The following is a 21637-nucleotide window of genomic DNA, read 5'->3' on the forward strand; positions in this document are numbered from 1 at the left end:
TCTGCTTTTTTTCTTAACTTTATATCTCTCTCTCTTCGTAAAACGTTTGCTCTCCTCCTCACTCAGGTTTGTGTTCATTTAAACATGCATGAAGTTGATGAGCTTTAAAAGCTTCAAGTTCAAATCCCTGCAGACATCCTGATGTCAAAATTTCCATTAAACACTTACCTACACAGAGCTGCTGTAGCTCAAACAACTCCCTGCTTAACACTCGGAATGACTAAATACCTTTCATCTGGTTATCAGCCGTTCCATATAAGTCAATCATTTTCCCCCCCTATGACAGTGAAACCTTGGAATATGCTCCTGTTTGTTTTGTCATATGTTGCATGATGGTAAAACTCTAAAAATGGATTAAATAGGGAAACTATTTTATGTAGGTATTAGGTAAGGAATTAAAAAGAAAAAAATTGTAAGAAATCAGAAGATTTATGAGTTATAAAAGTTTATATGAGTTAAAGGAATAAATTTTCTTCTTTGCTCCACTTAAACAGTTTAACTGACTCACAGCATAAGTTATATGAGCTTCATCATTTCTGGCAAGAGAAGTAGTCGAAGATCCAGCCAGAATTATGAAGCTTGTTGTTAATTACAAAGAGTTTGTGATTTCTCTGTAACTTGCAAAAAGATATCGGTCTAAAAATGAGTGGGGTTGTGTATGTGTTTTTGAGTCAGTATTTATGATTTTGAACTTGTGTAAATTTGAATTTCCCAGGATTAGAAATTTTGTTCTCTATAGTCAGTTGGTTTTTCTCTTCTTTAATGTCACTATGTGAATGATAAAGCACAGCTAATCCTAAACTTTCTAAGCTGTGTGAATGAAATTTTCGTTGACCCAATGACGAGGTTGAGATTGTCATTCTGTCATTCAATTTGGCCCATCCTTTGGTCACTCTGTTATCTACATACGGTAAGATTTTAAGGAAAACTTAGACTGTTGTCTGGAACTTGCATCTGAAATCTGTGAAGTTTGTGTTGTAGATAGTCTTCTGGTGCTATTTGTGTACTGAGCTCTACTGCAGGGAACATTTACCTCTGTTCTTCCTTTTTATTGTTATCTCCTCTCATTACATCAGCCAATCAGGAAAGAAAAAACTGAATGAGTAATGAGAAAGGAGACCTGAATCATATTCGCCGGAGACATTTCCATGTTACCAAAGTGGAATCTGTTTCACCCAAAATCTCTGCTTTCAGGTTTCCTCCTAGAACCTTAAAATATATTTTCTTATTCCAACTGAATCTCATTCAGTCTCATTTTCCTGAGATTGGAGAGTTTTTTTTTTTCAGCTAAACATGGCAGCATTCGTCCTTGGATTAAATTCCCATGCCATTCTTGGATGCAAGGTGTTGACAGCAGCTGTAGCGATGCCTGGGTCACAGGATACTTAGAGCCATAATTTCCTTTGAGGCTAAATATCTAAACAGCTGTTGGTTGATTCACCACACTTAAAAAAACTGGACTGCCTTCAGATGATTGAAACGTCTAACTCCATAAAGGTCATTCGCCAACATGAGGCGGTAAACACAGAAACACTGATGCTGGAAAACAACTTTGTTACTGTGGGCACATTTTCTAGCTGACCTTTAAATTTAGCTGATCTCATAGTGTGGATGTAGAACCTTTTTCTTGCCTCGCAGTAATAACAGGAAAGCATCAGAGCGGTCATCCCCGCTTATCCCTCTGCATCCCGAGTCCTGCACATCTCCAGAAAGTCCTTGGATTCTACACCAAAGACACTTATCTAGCGTGATCCCTTTGAATGTCTGTAATCTGCTGCTGTTTGTGGATGGGAAATCGGATGCCCTCTGAGGGCCATCAAATGCAAACACAAAGAAAACAACTTGACTCTTTCAGCTAACTGAATAGAGTTAGTTGATTCAAACCCTTTTTGTGCCAATCTGCATCTTTTTTTTGACACGCTGTAGTTCAACTTCATCATTCTTTCAATAAAATGTAAATGGTACAGAAAAATAGGATAACACTTTATTTGAAGGGGCGTGCATAAGACTGACATGACACTGTCATAACATGACATAACACCTGTCATGAACATGGAGCCATAAACATTCATAAAGTGTCAACTTTGCATTAAAAGTGTCATTATTTACCAAATGACACTTCATGACAACAATCATAACCATTCATCAAGACTCCTTCACATTCATAACAGGTACTATCATGTTTATGACAATATTATGTCAGTCTTCTGTACACCCCTTCAAATAAAGTGTTACCAAAAAAATTAAAATACTCCAAATCCATCGAGCCATCAAATGTCTCCCACTTATCTGAAGTAACGCTGAGTTCCTGTAGTTCATTCTGTGGGGCTCGCTGTGGGTGTGCCGCAGGGTCTCGTTCCAGTAAGACGCACCCAGACGCAGGTTTTAGCAAGGTAATATCCAACACTTATTTTGAAAGTGAAAGCACATTGCTCAATTTGTGTAAATGTATGATAGTAGGCAAGATATTGGGGATTTACAGTATCAAGTACAGTATCCATCAATCCATTGTCTCACTTTTTCAAGACATCATTGAGGATCCAGAAAGGAATATTCTTCTACAAAGTGACACTTTCCAGCTCAGTCAGGAGGACCTTAAGGCATTTTTAGACTGATTTTGGGTATAAAGGCTCTCCGACATGTTCTGGTTCTGCCACTAGGATTTACCTGCACAACCTCAAAGTAAAGGCATGCAGATATCCCAAACACCCTCAGCAATCCCCCATTTTGATCCCCTTTTCACCTGAATCCATCTAACTATCGTCTGCTTCATCTTATCATCATATAGTCAACAAGACAGTTGAACTGCTACAGTTGAGACAAAGGCTGAGCCCTGACCTGGAGGGAGCAATCTACTAAATCTTTATGCAAATATGTCACATGTATACGTATTTAGACTGGAGGCTTTAGAAAAGGCTGACTATGATAGATTATGCTCAACATTCTGCTACTGAATTGCACCACAAGTGTTTCTGAGTGTTTCACAGATTCAAACTACTTGTGGTTGAGGTCTTTGAACGCCTCCTGGCCTCTCGAAGCCTCTATCAACGGGCTTTTCACAGCAAATTTGGAAGTGAGTCGCAGATGGTGCCCCAATTCACGCCCAGTGTTTAACCCCCTAAGACAGGGTTAGCGTGTGCTGAAGCACTGACCTTATGCCTGTCATTGTGCCAAACTTTATTAATTTTTTTTTGCCTTTTGTCTGTTTCCCCAGCTTGTCCCGGTTGAGCATCCTTCACCTCACATGTCCGTTGAGTCTTATCTTTTCCTATTACTTGTCTTGTGAAGGTTTCTATGTTAAGCCCCAGACATGTTTGCCGACATGTTTGCAGATTTCTGCATGCGAGCCATTTCTTGTTGGTCCTTGGTGGTCTTTAATCACTCATCTAAGTACTGGAATTAAGATCATAATCCTTGATTGGTCTATTTATTTCCCAGCAGCTTATCTAAGTTGTCTGGTAACACAATTTATCATTGCTCATGGTTGTGTTATTACTGTTGGAACTGCAGATTAGTTGCTCAATGGTGCGCCAAAACACAACAGTTGATTTCAATAGTAGCGGATTAATGCCTTATCTTGAAAGAAATTGTCACATTATCGAGTTCATACTTGTGTAAAGCATTAGGTTGCACCGTATGGTACAGATGTGTGCTGGTACCAGTTGTCGTTCTATAGGACAAGGGGATTTTAGCGACTCTGATCTGACAATATTTGTCCCAGTAATCCTATTAATCTCATTGTCACTTCGAAAGGATACAACAATGGCCGTGTATTACACCATGCATTGTTTTACATTTCATTTGCCTTTATACTCATCACATTTTTGTAAGACGTTTAGACACAGTTTGTTTTGTGATTTAACTAGCGCATTGTTTCACACTTCCATCTCTAAAAGCTTTAGTAAAAACGAGATTTGGCTTTAGTGGCCAAGATTGTGAAAGCAAAACAAGAATTTGACTTCAGTTCCATGTTGCTCTCAATTATTTATTTTAATTTGAAATCTGTTGAGTTCAATTGTAAGATTAATTCCCGGTTGGTCCATCCATCCATCCAAAAAAGGAAACTTATTTTATTAAGCATATTTCACTTGACTGTAAAGTTTTCTCATGTTCTGACCTTTACAGGAAATGAACACAATGCGTTGTGTCGGTTTCCGTGCACTAAGAGACGGTATCAGACATTCACAAAGCATGTAGAGTTTGCTCAAAAGATCACCAAATTTTCCACCAGTTACTGTTAGAGGCAAAAAAGAAGATGGATGACCTTAAAAACTGCTTTATATTGGCTTGATATGAGTCTGTAAAAAGCACACCCACTTTCTCATTGTGGATCTTGGCTTGTTTGAAATATATGTTGGTGTTATTAAACTTTCATCTCACTAGACGTTAGAAACTGTCGAATTGATTTAGCATTGGTAACATTATCAGGCTTATGCCAGCACTGATTACTTTTATTTTCAGTGTGCATTATAGATACCAACGTCAACCCCTTGCAAACCTCTCTGTTGTTTGTTATTAGAAGCAGGTTTCTGGCGTCTTCAGATTGTTCTTTTGTACTTCCTCCGTGTCCCATGTGACCAGCCGAGAGTAGCTGCCGTCAGCGCTCTGGGACTGGCTGTCCGTTTGCTGTGCCACTCAGCGGTTCATTCAAGCGTTGGTCCATTCTCACTCCAAGGCCGTCATTGCCTTCGGAGTGCCTGCCTGGGTCTGCTGCGGGGCAAAGCTGATACATCTGACAAGATCTGAAACTGGTGGTTTGCCAGAGGGGCTCCATATTCAGCTTGGTTCTCACAGGTGTTTATAAGTGCTTCAGTTTGACACCAGAACACACTGGGCAGATCAGGTCACATTTATCTGTTTGTTTTTTGTTTTTTCTCTCAGATTTATGAGGACATTTCTTTTGCTGCATTTGCTTGTTATTTACACAAAGCTTTCACTTCCTTGTTTAATAAATAAATTGTATTCATATACAGATTTGTTACTTTCATAAAAAAAACAACTTTCTGTACTGGGTCATAAAGATTAAGGTCATGATCAGTGGTGAAGGTCGAGGTCAATATTCCTCTTACGCTTTTCTGATCACTGATGACGACAAAGAGCCAATTCACTCTGAAGGTTTGTTCATCTCCGCTGTCATGGGAGTAATTCTGCTCTCCCTGCATGGCCAGCAGGAAAATTAAATTAATCCGAGACTAGCAGAGCAGCTGTGATCAAAGCTCGGCTTTTGTTTTTTTACATTTTATTATCATTATTTCATTGAACTTCTGGGAAGCAGTTGCTTGAGTGGGTTTATTGTGAAGAAAATGAAATGCACTTATAGCAAATGAAATAATCATGAACCAAATGATTTAAAGGCTATATGTTGACCTGCAAGACTTTGTTTCCATCTTTCTACGTTCAGATGGTGGGCAGTAGCCCTGTCACTTCTGTTACCCACAGTCAGCTCCTTGTAAACTGAATTGCAGGGGGAAAAAGCATTAAAATTCCCTGGAACTCCCCAAATCCTTGGGATTACAATGAAGGGGTTGCTAGGCTGCGATCTATAGGGCCTATTGTGGGTTCCTATATGGATTTAATGGTTGAACAGGGAGCATCGGTGACCCACATTGCATCCACATTCCACCACTGTTTTCCATTCGGTCTCTTGGCACTTTCCCCCTGGATTTCTCTTTCTGTGATTTGCTGTTGCTAAATCCGCCTGTTTTATCCAATTTAAAGATGTCCATTAGCAGCACATGTGGACCCACACTAGTCCTTTTTCAGCTTTACCCTTTGAATTTCTCTCAAGCAAGACCTCTCAAAGACAAATGAAGGAACAATGACTGTAAGACTCAGTGGCCTGTGATTAAGAGGTTGTTGGCAGCGACAGATTAGAGCCAAAGGGTTTATTTACCGTAGCCGCAGTAGAACCACTTCAACCTAATGGGAGGCTTGTTCATGCCGTTGCACTTGGGGAAAATTTTTATTTTTATTTTTTTAGTAAAATTTTGATCTGAGTTATGTCCACTGTTGCTTGCTACTTTACACTGTAAAAGCAAAGATTCTTAATATTAAACCCTTAATGCCATTGGAAGGTTTGGATCTGCTGGGCAGGGCTGTAGTACTTTACCAGGGTGAAGATGACTCTTTACTCAATGGCTACTTGTTGGTGTAAACCAAAGTATGGGTGAAATATAAAATAGCTTTTTCACTGACTGAGAAATTTAAAGCTTTTAAACCAACAAGAACTAAAGCCGTTTTCGCACTGCAAGGAAGGGAACGGTTTCAAAGTAGGGCTGACCATGTTTGCATTAGAACTTCCGACAGGTTCCACCCGGCCCCTTGGAACCATAAGAGCTGTGGTTCCAATCGGGCCGGCCAAGCGGTTCTGTTTAGAATCAGCAGCTGATTGGCCGCTGGTTGTTATGGAGTCAGACGTTGATTTTCCGTTGACAGCTGGCTCTCACTAAACTGTATTTTATTTTGTAAAGACTGCTCTTTTCAATATTTTTATTATTAGTTTTAATTAGCAATGGATTTGTCTCAATATAGTGCAATAACCTGGTCTAATGATGAGGGGGTTTTTTTCCTCCGCTTACTCGCTGATGAACGAGTACAGAATGAGCTACATCGGTCAACGAGGAAAGAGAAAGTTTTCCGCTGCATCTCTGGGGAAAAGGCTTCGGTCGCTACATCGAAACCATTTAGTTTAAAAAATAATGGCGTCAGGTACAGCTTTGATGGCGACTTCAGTGTATATGCAAACACAACAGGGCTGCAGTACGGGTGGAACCGTTCCGTTCCTTGCCGTGTGAAAATGGCTTAAGAGTCATGGAATGGTTGCCATGGCAAAATACAGGAATTGGAGTTCCCTAGCATTCACAAATCATGCATGGATATTGGGTCACACATGTGAACGAGTTAATTTCCATTATTTCGATCCATTTGATTGGGTTTTGACAATTTTCAGCAGAACTTTTCCTGACTGCCTGAAGAGGTAACCCGTTCATTTGAATAAGGCATGTTTGAGTAAGTCATTATGCAAAGCATGCAGAGCTGCGGGCCCTGAAGGATAGGTTTGGGAAACTCTGCTGGTGAATGCACTATTGTGGGAATATCGTTTCTCACATCAGCATGAGACACTTGGAAGGATTTTCCACCTCAAACTGGCTAGTGCTAAAGCAAATTATTAAAATAAAACAGTTTGGTTTTCCCCAACCTAAGAAACACTGTTACATCTATTTATGTCTTGTCCATTAAATCACTGGTTTTATTTTACATTTTGTGGAGGACCGGTTCGCGTTCAGACACTTTAACGACACAAATTGGATTGCTTATGACATTAACTCTCCAAAAAAGGACTAATGCAACTGGCTTAATTTATTAACAGCTGTAACTCAGGAATAATGCAGCATCAGTGTCAGCTTTGGTTGCAAAAGATTGCATCACATATGACACAATATGGTTAAACATTCTGGTTTAAGGATGCAAGATATATTGGCACTAACATCAGTATCATGTTGAGGCAACAAAAGGTGTTTGTGAATGTTTGGCAGCCCCGCTGATTTCTGATCAGTAATCAGTGCTGTAAAGACGAGCCCCTTTCAGATCATCCTTTCATTCCATGACATTACACATGTTTATTTCACAGTGGAACCCACTGGTAGGTCCTGACATGGACTGGAAACCAGTATTACACCCCATATTCATCTCTGGGGGGCAGTCATGAGCATCCATCCACTATGAAGTGTCAGGGGTAATTGTTGCTCAGCAAAATTTGATGCAGGCAAACACATGCTGCGCACGTTTAAAGCATCGGAAACATTTGGACAGCAGGCAAGCAATGACGTTCACGAGGCAGAAATAAGCTTCTCCAAGTTGTTTTTTTATAAATTTGCTTCAGAATGGCAAATAGATGGTCTCCTGTTAAATGTTTGTCTCACTTTTTAAACTGCCAGGCCATAACTCATAACCCAGGCCTCTGTAGTGAGAGCCAGTTTTCTCTCCTCACTCAGTGGGCACAACGGCAGTCATCACTTTTCTCTTTGACACTTTTATAATACATTGTAGAGAGGAGCAGTGATGGAAATGCATCAAAAGACTGATGAGGCTGACGGCCCTAATGGTGACAGCCAGCATTTGAAGTAAATACCTCCAGTCTGTTTCCACTAAGCTCCTGCACTCATGCAAGAGTCACTTCCGTGGGTTTTGGGCTCAGGTTGCGGCTTTTGCACAAATCTTTTAAAGAGAGCAATTTAGAACTTGAAGCCAAAGTCGTTTGCATGCCTGTAATTACCACCCTAAATATTTTTATTGCAGTTCAGAGGGTTTCTTCAACTGTCACAGTGGAGCTCTGCTTAAACCTACCATTTATTTCTTCGTGGGTTTGCTAACGTCATTAAAAAAAAAAATAATAATAATAATTATTTAACCTTCATTTTACCAGGTTTAAAGCCCATTGGGATTAAAATTCTCTTTCTCCTTCATCAAATGCCGATTGCATTCCTGTTGTTGTTACACTATAATTGCATCAGAAGCATAAATATTTAACAAATGTTTGCACTTAAGCAAAGATAAAAATTTTATACTTTCAGATGCAATTTGAAAATTGAATTTTGCTTCTGTGTAGCGTTGGAATGAAGCTTAAATTATGGAAAAGCTGCGTTTTTGTTATGAAGTAAATTTAGACACTATTATAGCAACATTCGCCTGTTTGAAAAAGACACCATATTTTACATTTCATTGCTGTTGCTGACTTCAGACCAGGCCACAGATCTGGCACAGCTTTGAGGGTTTACATAACGTTAACATGGCGAGGGTTATCTTTCATATGAAAACCATTTAGCAATTACATTGATGCTATTTGTTGTTGTTTTCCCCCCGTGGTTAAAATAACCACTCTTGGTTTTGGGGCATTGAAACATTTTGTTGAAAAATTTAATGTTGGAAACGTTTCATAAGATGCCAAGAGACTTGGAGAGACGAAGATTATGAGTCAAACTTTGGGATGTCAACATCAAGTGCCAGCACAAACAAAAGCTTCACTCTATTTCATTATTTTTAAATGCTACACAGGTCACATTTGTCAAAATGTCTTAATTATTTTTATTTATTTATTTATTTATTTGACCAAAGAGGACAGTGTTCCTTAATGATTATTTTAAAATAAAAGTATGTAAAAACACTTATAATCCCAACACCAATTTTTCATTTGTCTTACTTGTTCCGTTTGTTTTTACTGACTATAAATAGTTGTTTATGTTTAGATTCTTATCCTCTTTCAAATGTAATGGAATTACCATTTTAGATGTATTTGTGAGCCAACCCTCAAATCAAAATGGGGGATTTATAAGTGGCATACTTGATGAAAGTGCAGGAAAATTGTTTAAAGTGCAAAGGATACAGATCAAAGGTTTCCCCCAAAGCACTGCTTGCTTTAAAATGTCTTTTTTTTTTTACACTCAGATTCTTAATAGATTGATGTTTCTGTCATCTTTTTTGGAAGCTGACACCACAAACGATACTGATTATTCTGAATTAGGTCAGTTCATTAGCAGCTCCAGGTAAAGAACCGGATCTGCACAGGAAGTGTGTTTTTCATTGGCTTTATGAGCTTCCAGTAATAAAGACAAACGAATCTGAATTTCACTTTTGAAACTTTCCTTTTCATCTTACGGCAACAGCACTTCACTTCTCGGCATGTTAGCTCTCACTTTAACTCCATTTTAGTGTCTCTGGTGTGTTTCTGCTTCTCCCGCCTATTTTCCGTTTAATCAGCTCTCCCAGGACTCAGGTCTGGATAATTAGCGACTGAAACTTTAATCGCTGTGGATTCAGGCCAGGGAGAGCCCAGCTTTTAAAGCGGACACGGGCAGATGATGAACATGCAAGCAAAACACTGTGCAACTACAAAACTGCTTTGGTAAATTAAGCCATTTATTTGCTCTCAGTCTGTTCAAACAGAGTGTGCATATCCAAGCGTTACACAAGAAAACAGAACAATAGCCGTCTCTAATGGCTTCTGACGGGCCTTGTTGACATAATGCTGAGCTAATTGTTGCATAGCAGCATCACGCAGCTGAATGGGAAGGTTGCCGTTCCCAGGAGATCCATGGATGATGATGATGATGATGATGATGATGATGATGATGATGATGATGATGATGATGATGATGATGATGATGATGATGATGATGATGATGATGGTGGTACCCCGCCTCTTTTGTCAGCTCTTCTAACCTCCAGTCATCGCTTTTAATCTTCATTCTTATACCGGTCGTGGTCTCCGTGATGACATTTGTTTTATTTCGCTGCAACGTCTCATTTGCATAGGAAAGCTCCTGGGAAAATTATTCACACTGATGCAGCACGGCCCAACTATTTATTGCGCATTTTAACATACAGTACAGACAGTATGTGTGCATAGCACCTGTTAATTATAGCACCGGCTATTCTCCCAGACACAACGCCCACCACAACAACAGATATCCAACAAGGCCCTGCAGACACTGACAGTTTCCATGACTTACTTCCTTCTTTCAGATTTTAAAAAGCAGTCTGTCATTGGAAATGTTATGAAATGGTTGACAAGAATATTGTATTTCCATATGCTTTATGTAAGATGCATTTATTTCGAAGTCCTGAAAAAATTTTGTAAACTAAGCCATGCATAGTTTTTGTTGTGAAAGAACTGAAATCGAAATTGGCAGTTTTTGACAGCACAGTACAGTGCAAATTTACCAAGTGGAACTTTTCTTTTTAAAGCTACTGTAGATGGAACGGCTATATATGTCGCATCTGATACCGAGCCTTCAAATTAGTCTTTTATTGTCATTTCATAACATTTACAATACAGCAGGGGGTTTTTTTTGCTTTCCTTTGGAGATCAGAAAGGTTGTCGGTGGCAGTATGACTATATTACCATTGTCATATCATAATCAGTGTAAAACCAAAAAGTGGCAGGCAATTAAGCAGCCACTTAATCTTAAAAATAAATTAAAAGTGTCCCTGTCTTTTTAAGTTGTGGGATTATTTCAGCAACCTTCGGTTGCATGTCAATGTGCCCCTAGGCAAGGCACTTCACCCAATATAAGCTAGCTAACAGCTAGCTTTACTTTACTTGAAAACTAGCAGCTTTTGCAACAGCAAATTATTGTCTACTACCACCTCCAAAGGTGACCATCAAACTATTATGTAGCTTGATGTCATATTGCAACTAAATTACAAATTGATGGAATTAAGGTCACAAAGCCTTCAGAAGAAATTCTGTTTTGGAAACCCAGCCTTATCACTGTAATACAGGCTTTTTGTTCTTAAAACAGCCATAGCGACTGATAATCACTTTTTCTTTGCCATTTCAAGTAAAAAAAAAAATAAAAGTTTGAAGCTCCTTTTAAAACCTTATTAGCTATAAAGATGCAAGTTATATCTTCTCACTAGCTGCTCAAAAAAAAACAAACCCTAGCAAACGTTGTTAAAAGTAGTTTTGAGAGTTCAGCCAAGAATATGGGCCTGTTTTGTTTTCCCAGCAGCTCGCCTTTTAACTGGAGGATTTTATCCTTTTGTTGCAAAGTGTATTCACTTGTTCTAAAACTTTAGTTTGGGTGTGCAGGTGTTGCAGCAGAGGCAGTGCATCATGGTTAATATTTAAGCTCCGCGCTTTTCATCTTGCTCTTGTAATGATGCTCCCTGGTGTAATGCACATTCCCACTCGCTTCATGAGCAGCTTGGCTACGACTTATGCTGATACACGCATAGATACACACTCTCACTAGTTTCTCTCTGTCCAGTTTTTCACAACGAAGCTAAAACATTGACTTGCTGCTACCAGCAAACAGCAGAAACATGAGAACAAACCGACCTCTCATCACATTAAATACATGTTCATTAAACGCGCATTTAGGAGTCAAGTCCCCAAGCAAAGCAGTCTCCTCTCAGCTGAATTGGACCGGCTTTAGCTCATGTTTTCCGATAGTCCCGCTGTGCGCCTTCCTGGATTGCAACTAGAAGGAGCCTAAGTGCTTCTTGTTTAAATTGGCCACTGATTTGAGGCGACAGAGCAGACATGCAAGGTGCCTCAGCAGACCTTGAGGCTAGCTGACGAGAGGGAAACGTGTTAAGTGCATGCACAGCTTTTGTTTTGCACTAAGCAAGCACAACAAGGATAATCACACAGCTTGGATGGCTTACTTTACTAGATGAGAAAACATTAGGTAGCTCTAAAGCCTCTTTTCTTATGAGTTTTCTGTGAAAACAACTCGGTTCTCTTAGCAAATATATTATTTTGAAGTGTTTGCTTTCCTGATTGATCTCCTGGCAACACCAGGATTTTACTCCGTCCAGTAAGAAGTGTTGGTGTCAATGTGTCCAGTTTCTAGCAAATGCCTGCTTACAAACGTATGGTGCCTTTCCCACTAACAGCATACACTCTAATGTATTTTATTGGGATTTATGTGTCAGACCAATACAGAACTACAAAGAGGAAGGGATAGATTTGTGTTTATTCTCCTGTACTCTGGGGCCCCTAAAAAGAACGTAGTGCAACCAATAATTGTCCTGTGTTGATAACTCGCGCCTTTTTTGATTTTATTTTCCAGTATGAATTCAAAGCCAAGAACATCAAGAAGAAAAAGGTCAGCATTGTGGTGTCTGTGGACGGAGTCAAGGTGGCACTGAAGAAAAAACAGAAGGTCTCACATCCCCGGAAAACTTTACTAGTTGAAGTTATAATTTTGTATCTATGTCTGACGGTGCTGATTTCTGTCTAACACAGAGAAAAGAATGGACATGGGATGAGAACAAGATGTTGATCATGCATGATCCGATATACAGGTAAGCTGAAAACTCAATTGTTGGTTAAAGATCTCCTCTTATGGCTTACATAGTTGGTCAGAAACATAAAAAGACCTGGACTTGTTACTGTAAACAATATGCCAATACATAAATCTGGCGTGTTTATTTGCATTCATCCCTCCCTGAGTTATTTTGATTGAATTTGTATCTTGTGACTGGATTTTGTCCATTCGTCTGAATATCAATCGGACTGGATGGAAAGGATTTCTGAACTTAATATTTGTTTATGTCTTACTGTAGCTTCTGAATGAGATTTAGATTTGAACTGGGCATGCATGAACATGACCTAATCTAACCCGGTGTCAATCCTCAAAGACTTTAAACTGGGACCAACTTGCAGGCTAAACAGGATTATGTTTTTTTGTTTTTTTATGTAAAGTGAAAAAGTTAAACTTTTCCCACTTTTCCTCACTGTTGGTTAAGTCATTATTATTAGTGACAAACACTTTAAAAGTCAGTGCCAACGAGCTTTGCGGATCATCTTGACAATTTTATTTCACTTCAGTCTGCTGTCATTTCCAGGATTTTCTATGTATCGCATGACTCCCAGGACTTGAAGATCTTCAGCTACATTGCAAGAGACGGCTCCAGTAATTCATTCAGATGCAATGTCTTCAAATCTAAAAAGAAGGTACAGTTCGGTCTATTCCTCAGGAAGTGCAGATTGCAGAGAAATCACACCTTTAGGTGCTTATTGATGGGACAAAAATGAATGATGCTCTGTCAAGATGTTAATCCACAGGCTGCAGAAGACTGCAGTATACGGAAATTCACCAAAATACTGAAAAACTGATAAAAATTGCTCATTAAAAGCACCGTATTCAGTCTAGTTATAAACTATTTGCCCATTTTTTTCCTTACTTGTTTATGTGTTTCTTTTTGAGATCTTTTATCCTGTTTATGTTGTCAGTCAGCTTATATATAGGTGATATTTTCATTGTTATTGTCTGTCAGTCATCAGGTGTCGGTACTGCTAGTGAATTTGAACCAAAAAATGTGATTAATCACATCATCCAAACCCATGTTGGTTTGGATGGCTCTTTTAAACGATTAAATAAAGTCATTTGAAATCTATATATATTTATTTCTCTAATGTTATAATTATTTTCGATGATCCGAAACATTTTAGTTTGAGGAAAAAGGCAAAAATAGAAGAAATCTGTTAGAGTTAAATACTTTTTTTCCACGGCACTTAATTTTCTTTCATTTTAATAATGGATTCCTTTCGAAATTCATTTTCTATTTATGGCGGTTCGGCTATCCATTTTGAGTTTTAAATTGGATCTTGAATTCAATTTTCATTGGCTTAGTTAATATTCACCCACTTAGAATTATAGCCTGCAGTGAATACAAACGAGCTGCGCTAAAGGACAACGAGTACAAATGCACATTTTAGAAAACCATCTCGTCCTTTTCTTCTTTTGAGACATTCCTTTGTGTCTGCCATACATTATCTTGACTCAGTTGTTCCATAAGTGATATTATATTCTTTTTGACAAAAAAATTGATAACCGAATTGTAAAATGTGTTTCTGTGTTGCTTCTCTTTCGTGCAAGCAGCAGATATTCTGCTCACTTGTCTCCACGTTAGCTAACTCTTCCCTCCCACTCAGACTCAGGCCATGCGTATTGTGCGAACTGTGGGTCAGGCGTTTGAGGTTTGCCATAAGCTGAGTTTGCAGCACGCCGAGCAGGAGCAGTACGCCGGCGGACAGGCAGACGGCGATAGCGACAAGTCGACGGAAGAGCCCAGCAGCCACGGTGAGGACACGCTCTCTGTAGCAGGGCACAGAAAAAACACACTGACCATGAGATCTCGTGAATCCCTTTGGGCTGAAAACTGTAATGTTTCTTCCGGTTGCCGAAAGATTAACTTCATCTGGCGAAATTACCAGCGGAGGAGGAAAGTGACAGAGAAGCCAAGAAGGGTTTATATTATGAAGAGGGTGACTGGAAATTTCTGGATGGGTCTGTGTGCAGATTGGTGAATGAGTGTCTCCACCTGCGGGCTTGTTGTTCTCTGAACTGACACCGGCTGTCAGGCCGCCTAGCGAGGAAGAAGCCAGTACTTGAAATGTACATAGCAGAGCAGCAACTAGTTAAAACACAACTCAGAATTTGTGCGAATCTAACAGTAGAAGAAAAAAAGAGATTCTTTGCTGGAGACATTTTATAATTAAAACAAACAAGAGACACTTCAAAGCTGGGAAACGTTGAAGTCTAACTCTGGGTTTCTCTCTTTCATTTGAAGGATTTGCTTTTGTAATGCGTACTAAATTTTTATTTTACGGATTTGTTTTCGTCACACGAGAAAAGAAGTGCAGCAGTTGTCAAACTTTGTGGGTTATTTCGTTGTGATGTCGGGCACCTGTTGGGAACATCTGACACAACATGTGGTGACACAATTAGCTCTCATCCAATTCACTATCAATGATTAATCCCGAATCTGTCAGCTCTGGCATCTACCTGCTGTTTGTTGGTGTGTCGGTGGTAAGAATGAGCCCAAAGTTTCTTGTTTGTGCATAATTTGCTGCAGCGATCTGACCTGGATATGAAGCCTCCTGAGGGCAAAAGTCGACTTTTTGTTTCAGTCTCAGGCAGAAACAGAAGAAGAAGATGTTGGTGTTATTAAAGTGTTATTTTTCTGGTTACTGCAACCTCAGAAGCTGTGGATTAAATTACTTTTCATTTCTTCAAACTCCAGCTGCTCAGTGGACCAAAACAAACAGCAGAGAAAACCAAATGTGTTTGGTCTTTTTTGCGTTCGATTATGTTTTACGTTATTTCAAATCTTAAATGCAGATGACTCTGCAAGAGAGTTGTTATAATTAATACACTGTGGTACTAGAAACCAGACAATTTACGATTAACATAAGATTGATTGAATTGCCATGCATCCACCACAACAAGGCACTTCAACCTCTAAATATTTAGTTTCTGTAAGTAAATTTGACTGCGGCTTTTAAGATTAGACTTCCATGCCTTATTATAGGTGATGTCACCATCAAACCTTACCAGATTTTTAAATTTTGATCAATTATCCTACAGCAAAAGCACCGGGGCCCGGTAAAGCAGGATATGGCACAAACTTAAGAAAACAACAGACCAGTTTCTGTGGGCTGAAACTCATCTGAGCTAATAACTGTAATTTACGCAGTGAGTCCACAGCTCCCTGGGATCGAAAAGCTCTTCATCACGTCTGGATAAATTACTGTTTGCTCCAAGAATAGCTTTCAGTCGTCATACCATCTATGTGTAATGCGAATTTAATTAATAATTTATGGCCAGACATTTGCACGTATAGGACCTAAAGTGGAGCATTGTGTGTGTGTGTGTTTTTTTTTTTCTTTCTCCGCAGCTCGTGAGCTCACAGGAAGTGAGCGTAATGAAGAGGACGAGGATACAGACGAAAGAGGGCGAGGAGGAGGAGCAGGAGATCCTTCGACTGACGGTTCGCTGTGCGAGAAGGCAGTTGGTGAGATCCTGCAGAGCCTGGCCGAACTCAACATGGTCAAACCAGGCCAGACAATCATGGTGAGGAGCTCAAGGACGCACTGTCGCACCTTGAACCAGTAGAGCTACGTAAACTGAAATAAGAGCTGTGTGTCATACTGATGCTTCAGTATTAGCGGGTCTAATGTTTGTGCTTTAGAATTACGAAGCTCCGTAGTTGTAATGTGCTTTGTAATTTGAGCAGATAGTTGTAGATCAATACTTATTTTACTGTATTTTCAGATACTACACATGGTCTTGGGGATTCGGTGTCCCTCTAAATGAATTGAACAATTTTTAAATCATCTTTTTGTTGCAAATGTATTTCTATTTCTTCCATGAAAAGTCATCTTGACCAAAATGAAACCTTGTCTTGTCTATCGGAGAGTTTCATTATATATTAGTCGTAACAGTAACACGAATTTCATGAGTGGCTTTTAATAAATAGCACATAATATTTGGAATATTATGCTTTAGATTGTAAACGAATAAACAGTTATATATTTTGTGCTTGTGATAAGCGTTTAAAACTCGGAGCATTTTATTTTGAAACAGGTTTTTAAAGCGCATTTGTTTGCAGGCCAGCCACAGCAGCTCTCAGGTGCTCTCCAGGCAGTAAAGAGTGCACATTTTTAAAGATATGTGGCTCTACTTTTAAAGCAACAGAGCAATAGTCTGCCAAAGAAAATCCTTTTAGTCTGCCATAAAAATCCCTAGGAAGATATAACCTTTGCTGAATCATAGAACGAAGTAGGAAAACTGGCGACAGTAAAGTTTGGAATTGATTTTATGTTACAAACCATGTTAGTTCGCACTTAAAGACCCTGCTTCTAACAAAATGCCTTGAAAACTGTAGGCCAACAAAAAAAAGACATCACTAATGTAAACCTGCTAGAAAAAAAACTCCTAAAAAGTATTTGCTCTCAACAGAATTCAGCTAAAACTCAAACATTTTTAATATAGTATTATTATATGTGCTGTAGATAGTTTCAGCTCGTCTATGGCTCTGCACCGAGTTTTACAGCCATGTGCGACTTGAAAAATGATTCATACACCTTGAACATTTCCCCTTTTTCATGTTGCAACACCAAACTACAGGTAATTTATTTGGGATTTACGAGATAGAGCAACAAAAAAATACACAGTTTAATCCTTTCTTGACTTGTGAATATTTTTTCACAAGTCCAAAGACACAAATACTGTGTCTTTTGTGTCCAAAGACACAAAAACTGTCTTTGGATTTTGCACCTGTAACTCCGATACCCCTAAATCAGTGGTTCTTAACCTTTTTTGAGGTACCGAACCCCCCAGTTGCATATGCGCATTCGCCGAACCCTTCTTATTCCAATCCCCCGCCCTCGACACACAAAATAATTAAAATAATTTGCGGTATTCTGATTTAGTAATGTAATTATATTAGTTGTGTTACCACCCCCACACCACTAGAGGCAGTACCAACCCCGAAAAGACACGACTAAGGAGAAGATTTAGACTACAGAATTTGGTAAAAACTGTGAGCTTTGCTGAAGTAAATAAAGACACAAGTTCAAATCCATGCTGAGAGTGGAGCTCCTTCAATCAGGGCTCCTCCGCAGCTCTGATTGGCTAAGCAATGTAATGTGATCCTCTGCAGCAAGTGATGGCAAAGCGGTGCGCGTCATCACGACTTTACACAAGTGTGTCTTTACCTCCGCGGCAGAAGCTCTGCCGAACCCCTGAAACCGACTCACCGAACCCCTGGGGTTTGACCGAACCCAGGTTAAGAAACACTGCCCTAAATAAAACCTACTGGCAGATTTTCCTGTAAACATGTGGCTCTTGTAAGTTCCTTTGCTCTCACTCTCCTGTCTATTCCATCCCAAACTACCTGCAGGTTTAAGTAGTAAGTAAGGTCAAAGGTAGTTCTGGCACAGCTTGGCTTGTAGGTTTTGGTAGAATCACCTTTGACGGCTTAATTAACCTTTTTAAGTCACTAACTTATATCTTGTTCCCTGAAAAAGACATATTTGTATAGGTATGTTCAGTATTGGTCAACCTACCTAATAACTAAGTTAAGTTGAATTTGAGTAAAACTGGAAGAATCGATGTGTTCTAAACCCTTTAACATTTGTATTGTCTGTGGTGTGAAATCTGGCAGTTGAGGTTAAATATATTTGTTTTTGTTTCCCAATTTTTGAACTCTTGTCACTTTCTCGAAAAGCTTTTTGTTCGCTTATTATGGTCTTTCGATCTTTTCCATTGTTGTTCAGCTCTGAGTTTTCTTACAGAGAGCATCTGACAGGTCTGTACTTCTCATTAATCCCACTAGTCCGTAAATCTTGCAGTAAAATGACTCAAAGTTCATTTTTTGGTGTCAGATTATTCCCTTCGCACTTCCACCTCCCGTCAGTTCTGACGTCGGCAGTGTGAGGCAGCACAATCTTCCTAGTTTGAATGATTGCAGGTTTCCTGGCCTCAAGCTGCATTTTGCTTTTTTGTCGCTGTGGGATATTGACTCCGCTCCTGCGATTCAATGTTGGGTTTCGGCTTTTTGAGCGCAGAGCTTCCAGATGGCTCATTAAGCTTAGCAACTGTAGAGTATCTGACAAGATCATTTCCCACAGCTCTCCATCGATTAATACCAAATAACGTTTGCACAAAACGCCTCGCTCCTTGTTGCATCCGATAAATAGATGACATTGTATTTAAAGGTGTAAATGTTTGACGCGCTAACAGACGGGACGCCGTCCCTGTGGGAGATGGAATTATTACGCTGCAAAAAGACAGACAGGGATTAGTGCGGGGAACCTGAATGTTCCTGCTCGCCTTGTAAAAAAAAAAAAGGGGGGGGACACCTAATCCCAAAACCCCCCGTCTGCTCTCTTTGATTTCTCAGAAACGTCACAGTAATCCATCTGAAGGGTATATATATATATATATATATATATATATAGATGTGCACACACACATTTAAAATTTTGCCCCCCCGAGAGGTAGTCCTGGCCCCCCCTTGGCCCCCCCAACTTTAAAAGTCTAGCTCCGCCACTGCTAATCAACCACCGCTGTGCTCAGGCGAAAACTTATTAATAATCACAATATAGACATCAAGCCTGACAGCATAATGTAACAGACAGAATGTTATGTTTTGGTGTTTTTGCTACTTTTTTGTGTTTGTTTTCTGTTGTTGATTCCCCTGATCAGTAATCTCTGCCCTATGTGCTCGTTGAGCTGTTGTCTGTTGGTTGCCATGACAATGGGTCATGGCAACAAAGCCGACACACAAAGAGCGAGAAAAGGCAGAATAGAAGTGGTGTTTGGTTCTTCACCTGTTTATCAGCTTTATTGTACCTTTATTGTGGCGCACTGTCTGCGGCCGCTGCAATTCCTAAAAGTTAAACAAGCGACAAAAACTGAACTAATCATCAAACTACGGTTCCTACAACATATTTAAAATAAAACGATTAACCAATATAAGAGAAATTTGACCCTTCTTGCAACTAACGGAAACAAAATTGTTTATAGATTTGTATCACAGAGAATTGATCAAACATCAGTTTTCTCCTCTTTATTTTAAGTTGTAGATATATCTGATGACAAATGATGGCGCTATGAATATTTTTGTGACAGATTTCTCCTTGTCCTGCATTGGGATAAAATGGATTCTGGACATAACTCAATGAATCACATAGCGACTAATAGGCGCTGTCCAATCCAGTAATACATATCAATTAGCAAGAGTATGAAAGACATAAAAATAATTAACTATACTATATTAAGAAACTATATTTAATTCTCAGTGCTACATGAAGCTCATTTTGGAACAATGCAAGTTAAAAACATTTTGCAACAAGTAAATTAAGTCCAATGTTAGGTTTGTGTAAGCTAAACGTGAGAATGAGATGTTTTATACATACTGGCTTATGCTGCCACCCCTGAAAAAATCCCTGCCCCCCTCTTACCACCCCATCAATATTTTTCTAGATCCGCCCTTGAGGATTAGTAAAATTGTGCAGTGATAACTCAGGACTAGGATTTTAAATCACTGCCTGTTAAAGATATGTTGAACAGTAAGATATCCTAATTAGGACTTCTCACTGAGAAGGCTGTGCATGTGTCAGACATTTGGCCTAAAGTTGTGGTTTTAACCCATCTTTGTTTTATATAGACTAATTGGAAAATATGCTTTCAGGCTCTTTAAGGAAATGTCTTATGGTCAATGACACTTATGTCACTAATTAGATATGTGATTTTAATTAGTCAAAAATTATAATTTATTTTCCAAAAACGCGTTTATATTTTTTTTTTATTTTTATTTTTTCAGTAAGCTAAGGAGTCTGTGTTAGTATGAGGCTTCTTAGTCATTCACATTGAGCTTGCTTTAGTTTTTGTTGTGCTGTGTTTCCCTCTAGTGGTGGAATGGGGGCATTACATAATTGCATAGCCTCATTTTGTGTGCCAGCAGAAAGAAGAAAAGGTGCAAATATATATCCCATGTGTTTTTGTGTAAACATGTTCTCTCACTACACACTTATGTTTCTCAGCGGGATCCCAGACAATATGCTGATTTACTCGTTTTCTCCATTCGTCTTGGCGGTGCGAAAGAAAAGGCTGGTCAAGTTTAGTGACTGCACCATTTCCTCAGGGAAAATGTTGCTGCTGGAGATCATCTGGAAAATCACTTTGAAATTCCCGTGGGGTAAACCGGGAGAGGCACGAACCAGAGTATTTACGCGAATGATCTGAAACCGAGCCTGAATTGTGCTGTTTATTGTTATTAGACACCTCAGGTTCTGCTGTTAGTGTATCCAATAGTTGTGGGATTTGAAAAGAGAAGACTGAAAACCACTCATGATCTCCGTCTGTGTTTAATAATATTTGTCAGGACATCGACAGACGGTCCGTCTTCACTGTGACGTCTCAAGGCATCACTCCCAGCAGCCCTTGCTCTTCGTCTCTCACTCCACTGGCTTCTCAGCACTACCTGCAGCTCCTTCAGCAGCAGCTGCAGCAGCAACAGCAGCACACTCAGGTGGCCGTCGCGCAGGTAGGACACACAGCAGCAGCCACACACACTCTGCTTACTGTGTACAGTAGGAACAATTTAGCAATTCTGCTCTTTCTGGTTTGGGGATTAGAAATTTTGCAGTAAGTGTGACTCTTGGGCTGAATAATAAATCAGTAATAATATATATAATGATAGAGACATGATCAATATCAGTAGATGATACTTCTGATAGAAGATTCAATATTTCACTGAACTCCGATCCAAAAACCCACAGCATTCTGGGGGATGTAGGCAGAGGAAAGACTTTAGCCGCTCAACATCTCACAGCTAA

General features: G+C 39.4%; 1 protein-coding gene across 2 annotated transcripts in view; it reads left to right on the top strand.

Annotated features, from left to right (window-relative positions):
- LOC103473406 (carboxyl-terminal PDZ ligand of neuronal nitric oxide synthase protein) overlaps window positions 1–21637 on the top strand; it is a 53379-nt gene that overhangs the window by 15008 nt on the left and 16734 nt on the right. For both annotated transcript variants that reach the window (XR_001777173.1, XM_008423637.2), the window contains exons 3-8: window positions 12576–12668; window positions 12752–12810; window positions 13354–13462; window positions 14444–14591; window positions 16189–16364; window positions 21184–21345. Coding sequence is in view for 1 of the 2 variants with exons in the window: in XM_008423637.2 (XP_008421859.1) it covers window positions 12576–12668; window positions 12752–12810; window positions 13354–13462; window positions 14444–14591; window positions 16189–16364; window positions 21184–21345 (747 nt within the window). In the remaining variant the exon portion in view is untranslated. The remainder of the gene's footprint in view (window positions 1–12575; window positions 12669–12751; window positions 12811–13353; window positions 13463–14443; window positions 14592–16188; window positions 16365–21183; window positions 21346–21637) is intronic.

Source organism: Poecilia reticulata, linkage group LG12, assembly GCF_000633615.1.
Source record: "Poecilia reticulata strain Guanapo linkage group LG12, Guppy_female_1.0+MT, whole genome shotgun sequence".
NCBI classification, from domain to species: Eukaryota; Metazoa; Chordata; class Actinopteri; order Cyprinodontiformes; family Poeciliidae; genus Poecilia; species Poecilia reticulata.